General features: G+C 36.8%; 2 protein-coding genes across 3 annotated transcripts; both read left to right on the top strand.

Annotated features, from left to right (window-relative positions):
* The first annotated feature begins 2,238 nt into the window (after positions 1 to 2,238).
* Positions 2,239 to 5,743, top strand: LOC129294155 (protein IQ-DOMAIN 21-like). 2 transcript variants are annotated; one of them, XM_054932326.1, is made up of 5 exons: positions 2,239 to 2,394; positions 2,574 to 2,681; positions 3,523 to 3,813; positions 4,099 to 4,467; positions 4,555 to 5,743. In XM_054932326.1, exons 2-5 carry the CDS (start codon positions 2,595 to 2,597, stop codon positions 5,203 to 5,205), a joined length of 1,398 nt encoding a protein of 465 aa, XP_054788301.1. In that variant the 5' UTR covers positions 2,239 to 2,394; positions 2,574 to 2,594; the 3' UTR covers positions 5,206 to 5,743. The 2 variants fall into 2 exon arrangements, with proteins under 2 accessions (XP_054788301.1, XP_054788302.1); XM_054932327.1 differs by having other exon boundaries at positions 2,508 to 2,681.
* A 1,933-nt stretch (positions 5,744 to 7,676) lies between these two features.
* On the top strand, positions 7,677 to 8,450 carry LOC129294539 (phytolongin Phyl2.2-like). The gene has a single exon (XM_054932961.1). It carries the CDS (start codon positions 7,677 to 7,679, stop codon positions 8,448 to 8,450), a length of 774 nt encoding a protein of 257 aa, XP_054788936.1.
* Positions 8,451 to 8,483: the final 33 nt, after the last annotated feature.

The raw sequence follows: 8,483 nt of genomic DNA, 5'->3' as shown, positions 1-8,483 counted from the left end.
GTTGCTTTTCGAGTTTCGTCCCTCACTCCACGATTTTCATGTCCCTCACTCCGTTGCCATTGATTAGGTTCGATCCAACAAGAATCCCAGCTCGTTCAATCTTCGTCAATATTTTCCCTTATATAAAATAAAATATAGGATATTTTCTGTTAGTTAATATCAGTCCAAATTATATGATACTATAAATGAAATTATATAATAACATTAATTTCTTATTTTACGCAAATGTACTTACTAATTATGTTGTAGAGAGGTTATATAAACATTATTAAAGGTAATTAAAATATGTTGATTTTAAATGGAGAATAATCTTCAAGAGTTGTGATTATTTATTCTTTTATCAATTTAACAATTCAAAGTACTTTTAACTACTTTTCTAAATCTTATTAAGTTAGTTATAAAAGTGTCTTATATTTTAGATAAGGAGAAATGCATTATATAACAAGTTAAAAACTATATCAAATCTCTCCTATTTCTAAATTATAATTGGTTAAATCATATTTTTATCTTTCAATTATTTGTACATCACTGTTCGATATTCTAAATTTTTTACAGTGTAATAATCTATTTGACATTTAAAAATTGTGCAATTCTGCTCTTATTATGTTACAAAGATTAAGTTTGATCCTCAATTGATCCATAAAATGACACATAATGACATCAAAATTACACCAAAACATGTTAAAGGGTACGAGGTCAAAATTATACAATTTGTAAACATCAAAGGAAAATATTACATAAAAAAAATAGGATACCAAACGCTCATGCTTAAATAATTAAGGGAAAAGTAATGCCCTGTGATCATAAAAAAATGTTTATTACAATTATCAATTTAATTATTGAATTTTGTTCTGCAACAATTCAATCTTTATATATAAATATATATATATTGACTCAAAATGATTTAGTTCTTTATGTTCCGTTGGCTTAACAACTTAACGTTTACATGGCCTTTAAGCAACTCAATTTTACAATTCCTCAAGCCAATAAATTGTAATGATTGAATTGTTAATTAATCAGAGTTAAAAAATAGAAAATTCGTAGAGTAAAAGATATATTAATAGAACATCAAAACAATGAAGTGCAAACTTCCCCTCACGAGTTGAGATATCTCATTATTCAACGACTGGCAAAAGAAAAATTGCGTGGTAACTCGCAAGTACCCAACGATATAAATTTGCTAACTGCCGCTCTTTAGTAACGTTCAAGCTAAAACTTAACCCAATCTTTTTCTTTTTCTAACCTTCTGAAAGCTTGAGCTCAACTAATTAAAGGTTTGTCATCCACGCCACTTATCACATAATTATATACTCCACCACTTCCTCACCTACACTGGCACATATCCTTTCCAGTTTCCACATTAAATCGAATCGAAATATAAGAGGGGAGAAAAATAAAAGAAGAATTTTATTAAAAGACAATGGATGAGAGATTATTAAAAATGAGACCCAAATAAATTTAAAATTTCACTGCATGAATTTAAATCTGAATTGAACTTAAAATATAAGCTAAAATGACTAAAATAACCTTCTTAACATGTAAGGTAAATATTTTAACAAGTAACTGTAGGAAATTAACGAGTAACATTTCCCTGTTTACTAAGTACAATAATTGAGTTAACAAGTTGTGAAGTAATGTTAGAATTAACATGCAAAGTAAATATTTTGACAAGTAATTATGGACAATTATCAAGTAATATTGCATGTTAAACAAGTACGGTAATTGAGTTAATAATAAGTGATTGGGTAATGTCAAGGAATTAACATATAAAATAAAAATTTTAACAAGTAACTATAAGAAATTAATACGTAAATTTTAGAAGATTATTTCAGTCATTTTATCTTATATTTTAATTTCATTTTATGCCCAAATTCCTGTAGTAAAATTTCAGATTTATTTGGACTTCATTTGTGGTAACGTCACATTCTTCATACTTCAATGAAATTCTCCCAAACATAAAATATGCTACATGGTAGAACTCACAAAAAAAAAAATTGAAAAAATGATTGTGTGTGTAAGCAGAATTTAATACGTAGGTGTTATGGTACAAAATGCTTGTATGTCGCAATAAATCATAGTCATGCGTCCCCCGAAGACGTACAAGATTTTTTTCCACCACACAGTAAGACATCTGGAAGCGAGTATGCTGACGTGTCCGAATTCTATTTGTCCAAAGGCCTCTCCTGCGGAGTATAACATTCTCTAACGTCCGTGAATGTAATAAATGCCAACGGCGACTGCGCGGGCTTACAGTTATTGATTTCTCTCTCCGCTTATCGCCGTGGAAGCATTCTCTCAAATGACCAAACTTCACTTCGGGACGATTCTCAGACATGCTGCACGCACTATGTAAAGGCTCCACCCAAGTGATCCAAAACACCGTATTCATATCAGGTTTGTTTCAGAGCTCATCTTCCTCCTTTTGTCCGTCTAAGATTGATGAGTGGGCGTGAAATTTAGTGACATTGATATGTTAGCATATGGTAACGTGTGTTAGACATTTTAAGGTTTCTGAGAATGTATATTTCGAGTCTTGACATGGATGAATTTGTAATATAAATGATGGTATCAAGAGGCCGATCTTCTCGCCGGAGATGGGGAAGAGAGGAGGCGGTTGGTTCTCGTCAGTGAAGAAAGTTTTCAAATCGTCTTCTAAGGACTCGTCGGCGGCGGCGAGGAAGGTGATTATTCCCCTGTTTTGCATATAGTTCTTAACTTTAATTATCATTTTTTATCAGTGACTTGTGACATTCCTCCTTATTGAGACCTGAAAGATGGTAAATACTTGAGATTAACGGAGGGATCGGCCGTAAATAGGATTTTTTTACAGCTTGAATAACGCGTAAATCCATTAATCACTCATGTCAAATTTGGCATCGATATTAATATATAGGAAGATGGGCTGATGGACATATATATCTTTATGACTCAGTACGATTTCGATCAGACCTCCATATGAAGCATTTTCTCACCGATTGCTCAGATTACATCTTTCTTTATTATCGATTACAATTGCCGGCTAACCCATCTCCCCCAAAATTAACAAACCCCACAGAAAAAAAAAAAAACATCACAAATTGATATTCCGCAGCAAGAAATAATGGTATCATCAAACTCTACCTCACCCATTCAAGACTACTTTCTTCATCGGACCTTGAGCAAGTGAACATCTTAGTTGTTTGTGTTGTCTCTTGTGCGCTTTCACATAAATGCTGAGCTGCCTGGTACTTTCTCTGTAATTAGGACCATGAACCCTATACTGGAAGTAATAATCATATGTATGTATGGTCCACTGTTATGTCAATATGTATCAAATAATTATGCTTGGAACCACGTCACACAGCTATCATGCCACCCACCCCATCACATCATTCATCTGGTGGAATCCTTGATCATCATGTGGTTCCTCTGTTAGATCCCAATCATCTTAACACATTCTGTTTGATGTTTTTTTGTTCTATAATATTCCAAATGATTGCTGAATAATTGGGAGCTGAATGCCGGCAAGTGCTTGGTTTTCAGAAGGATAACGAGAGAAGGCAGCCTGAAGTGGCAGAGGTCGTGTCTTTTGAGCATTTTCCCGCGGAAAGTTCTCATGACGACGTCACCAATGAGAATAGTATCACATCCACGCCGGTGACTGAAGATAGAAATCATGCCATCGTCGTGGCTGCAGCCACGGCTGCGGCTGCAGAAGCTGCAGTTGCAGCGGCTCAAGCAGCGGCAAGAGTTGTTCGATTGGCAGGCTATGGTCGCCACACTAAGGAAGAAAGAGCAGCAACTCTCATTCAATCATACTACAGAGGCTACTTAGTAAGACTTTCTCGCTTTCTTTTCTTTATACGTGCGCATTCTGTTAACTCATTTCTTTGCTAGGTAGTTCGTAACACAAACTGTCAGAGATCGCTTCGCATCCTTCTGTCTTTTTTTTTTTTTTTTTTGCGTCGCCTTGTAACCTCGCGGTTCCCTGGTTCTGCTTCTGTGCGGATCACCTATATACCCAGTGTTTTTTAAATATATATATATATATATATATATATAAACATGTTATTCTGATCGATGCGCCTGACTTCGGGGCGATGAAATCAAAATCTGTAGGCTCGACGCGCTCTGCGTGCCTTGAAAGGATTGGTGAGGCTGCAAGCACTTGTGAGGGGCCATAATGTGCGGAAGCAAGCGCAAATGACAATGCGGTGTATGCAAGCATTGGTTCGAGTACAGGCAAGAGTGAGAGCTCGCCGATTCCAGTTGACCCAAGAGCAGCTTCAGAAGACAGAGGACGAGTATTGCGAGGAGAGAGAACTTGAGCAACAGGTGCCAAAGCCTATGAGTCCCATGAAAAGAATTGACATGAACAGGTGGGACAATAGGCGTCACAGCAGCCACAAAATCCAGGAAAATGATGCCAGGAGACACGAAGCCGTAATGAAGAGGGAAAGAGCTCTTGCCTACGCTCTCAACGGTCAGGTCAGGGAATTTCCGTTTAATGCTTGCAAGAGCACCGAATCTTATCTTCTTTTTTGCTCTAAAACTATATCTGTTTGCTCCTTGCAGCAACAGCAGAAGCCATTTCTGCACTCAGACCCGAATGACGATGATGATGGAACCTTCAATTACAACAACGCGCGTGAAAAGGCCCCGTGGGGTTGGAACTGGTTGGAGCGTTGGATGTCATCACAACCGTACAATGTTAGGCACGCGGGGCCACGCGAGACATCTTACATGACCCTTGCCACAACAACCACCACCACCGACGACGACATGTCTGAAAAGACGGTGGAGATGGACATGGTCGCACCCTTAGGCTCAAGTAACGTCAGCGCCATGGGCCTAATGAACCAGGAGTTTCTCGATCCAAGAGCAATGTCCAATAGAAAACACCATCGACAATTCAGCCTAAACGTGCCAAGCTTTATGGCTCCAACCCAGTCTGCAAAAGCCAAGGTGAGAGGTCAAGTCCCGATCAGGCCGAATGGCTCTCCTGGGCCCCAGTGGAACTCATCCACAAAAAGAGGCCCTGGAATTGGGTCGGTCTGTGACTCTTCAAGCTCTGGAGGAGGAACGTCCAATCACAAGTTCCCGAGGAGCCCAAGCCCAAAACTCAATGGGAGTCGCCCGCAGTCTAGGCGGATTGCAGGTGGCAGCCCAGATTATTCTGGGCTTGAGGATTGGGCAGTTCCCCTCGGAGGCCATGGTTGGGCGTGATTTTAAAAACATGCTAATTATTATGCTAGCGCGGAATTGGAATGCGTGGTGGAGCTTTTCGTTCATATTTATGAAGGATTTCGTTCGCGTCAAATTTTGAGATTGCTGTGGAGGAAACCTGTTTCATATTCTGTTTACAGTTTACTTGTAAGAGAATATTCTTCGTGTGTTTGCATTTCTCCAGTAAAAATGTACATGTGCTCCTGAATGCAGTGGGAAAGGGTGAAGGCGCCGTTAATGCTGTTCATGGACGATGGTGTGTGATGTGTCTCGCTTCAACAATTCTTCTCCCGCTCTTATCGGAACTTCACAAACCCAATTAGCTGTGTGAGGCTGATATACCTGTGGCGTGGTTGGTCATGGACTCATGTAACTTGTGCGATAGTTATGGTCAAAATAAAGTATCATTATTTGTCCAGCCTCCTGGCTATACTGCCGCATCTGTGAACTCTGGACTTGGATTGCCTGCCAAACTTTTCTGATTAGCTTCTTGAATATGTTCATTTAATGAAGTTTTTTTTTAATATTACTCTTTTAATTATATTGTCTCTTTTTAATATTTTTTTATAAAAAATATTAAATAAAAATATTTTTAAAAATTTATATTTATATTTAAAAAATAAAAACTATAGAATATATTTAATGAGCTTTATAAATGTTGACAAAAAAAACCTTTATTAATATATATAATTTTATTTAAAATTATTTTATAAATTAGAAAACAAGGAATACTTGACATGGACTGTAACTTTATTAATATATGTGATTTTCTTTTTACATTTTTTTGGGGTGAAATTCTCTTTACATTTCTTTGATTAAGGGTCCTTTTTTTTTTCCCTCTCCCCCCGTCCCCCCACCGAGGAAAAAAAAAATCAAGGAATTTGTCTTTCGACCATGGTTAACTATAAGACTTTTTCATGTTTTTTTCGACTACATTTTTACATAAAGTCTGTAAACATTTTTTTTTTAAGAATTGATAACTGTTCAATGTGGAATTATAAATGAGAGAAGGCCATTTATGTAAAATCAAATATAATTTAATGGCTTGTTTTTTTTTAATAAAAAGTCAATGCATGTACACGGTACACTTCAGGGATGAGCAATACCTGAATATTCAAAAAACACAAGCAATTACAAAGTACAAACCATCCGTTTTGACCTGACTTTTGTAACTCCTCACAACTTTATCTGTCTCCTTATATTAAAAAAAAAAAAAAAACCATCCATTTTTTCTCAAGAAGCCTGTATTGTTGGAGTTAGATATGGCTGAAAATATAAGCCAACCTAAATTATATGAGCTGGCAGTCAAAAAAATATAAGTGAGATTGATTTAATTTATTTTTATATGGGTTAAAAAAATCATAAATCAACTCAATCATTAAAGGTTAATGGGTTAAATGAGCTCACTAACTCATTTATTTATTTTTTCATGAATTTTTAAAAAAAGCACCTAAAAGATTATTTCTAAGTTGATATTTCTTCATTATTCATTATAAATATTAATTTATAATGTTTGTATAAAATATAGGAATTGATCTAGTTAAATAAATCATGCCTAATATGATTTATATGCACAGAGTTAGAGGAACCAGTGTCACACTATATTTACATAATTGGACTTGGAGGAAAAAAATGAAGGGAGAATTTTGTTGAAGTTTTACATAAAAAAATAATTATTATAAGATTTATTGATAACTAAATTATGATCATTAACAAGTGATTGTATGTAAAATATATATATAATTATGGTTTTATTTTAATCATCAATAAATTTTATAATAATTATTTTTTTTGTGTAAAACTTATATATAATTCTTTTAAAAATAAAAGCATTAGAAGTCTCAATTCAGTACAGCCAACAATCCAAATTTCCTACCCAAAAAAAATATCTTAATACATAACAAGAGATTATTCGCTGTCAGCCAAAACAATTACCGGCATCGCACCATGCCATCATGTTAAAAATATCAAATAATCATTGTTTTTTTGGGACAAGGAAATGATCATCATTTACATGTGTGTCATGTGTAACGTATGTATGTAAGTGTGCGCGTATCTAATTCCACATATAGTTTTGCGACGGCAATCACCACTCCGTCGCCTTCCTCATTTTCTTCATCCAAAGGAAGCGAGTCCAGCAGTCCCTTTCTTTTTCTTTCTATCTGTTTTTTTTTTTTTTAATTTGATTTGCCCCGTTGCCTCCCTTCAATTTCTCGCCTTACCCAAACCCTAGGTTCAATAACACAGGCGAATGATGATTGAGAATTTTAGAGGCAGATCCAAAGTATGTTGAGGCAGAGATTAAGGTTTCGTTCTCTATCAAACCCAGTTCCCGGATGCAGGCGATTCCCCAGGAAGCTTTCAATCGGAACAAGAGCTCCCCTCAATCGGAGCCTCCTCTCTGAACCCCTGCTTGTCGTGCCGTTCAGGCTCGTTAATTGCATTCCTCTGTTTTTGCTATAGATCTGTCGATGATTTCAAGCCCGAACTTCATCCATTATGCCTGCGTTGCGAAAGGAACCACAATTCTCGCCCAACACGGTTCCAAGGAACCACATATCGAAGAATTAGCTGCAAAATGCCTTGAGCAAGCTCCTCTCCACCACTGCATGTTTTCTCACTCTGTTAAGAACAGGACCTATGCGTTCTTAATTGATCAAGCGTTTGTCTATTTCGCGATTTTCGATGAAAAGCTCCTGAAATCGGAGGCCCTTTGGTTTTTAGATCGCATCAAGTGCGCATTGAACGCGATATTGAAAGGCAGGTCCATCACGGATTCTGATGATTTCTCGCCGCTCTGTTTCCAAGCTCAATTTGATCCTATCTTTGGAGAATCAATGACTTCGGATTTGGAATCGGAAAAGCCGCTGCAGGGCCAAAACAAGGATGATCGAAAACCGAGCGTGGGATCCGTGAAGGGGAAAAAATCGATGATGGTACCTTTGCTTGAGCAGCCTAGTAAAAGTTTGAAGAAGAAGAGAAGGGTGAGCGTAGAAGGCAATGTAATGGATGGTAAGGATGCTGCAATGGAGAATAAATTGGAGATGGGTGACGATATAAATTGTTGCACCAGAGATTTTGCCTTGTCCGCACCCAAGGGCCGGGCCAACGATCGACAAAAAGCAAAGCAGATATGGAAGAAACATGTGTGCGTGGTGCTATTGCTGGACGTACTTGTTTGTGCGATGTTATTTGTAATTTGGTTATGGGTTTATTGCAGAGGGTACAAGTGCATGCAGAGTTGAATTCAAAACAAAAGTGGTCTCTTCTTTGGGGAT

Source organism: Prosopis cineraria, unplaced genomic scaffold (genome assembly GCF_029017545.1).
Source record: "Prosopis cineraria cultivar Desert tree isolate PC_DT_omini unplaced genomic scaffold, ASM2901754v1 PC15, whole genome shotgun sequence".
NCBI classification, from domain to species: domain Eukaryota; kingdom Viridiplantae; phylum Streptophyta; class Magnoliopsida; order Fabales; family Fabaceae; genus Prosopis; species Prosopis cineraria.
Note: the sequence above shows the minus strand (reverse complement) of the source record. Positions and strands in the feature narration are given on the sequence as shown.

Coding starts and splice junctions, on each gene's coding strand:
- LOC129294155 (XM_054932326.1), top strand. CDS start 2,595: ATGGGGAAGAGAGGAGGCGGTTGGTTCTCGTCAGTGAAGAAAGTTTTC. Junction 2,682..3,522: donor CGTCGGCGGCGGCGAGGAAG/GTGATTATTCCC, acceptor CTTGGTTTTCAG/AAGGATAACGAGAGAAGGCA. Junction 4,468..4,554: donor CCTACGCTCTCAACGGTCAG/GTCAGGGAATTT, acceptor TGCTCCTTGCAG/CAACAGCAGAAGCCATTTCT.
- LOC129294539 (XM_054932961.1), top strand. CDS start 7,677: ATGATTTCAAGCCCGAACTTCATCCATTATGCCTGCGTTGCGAAAGGA.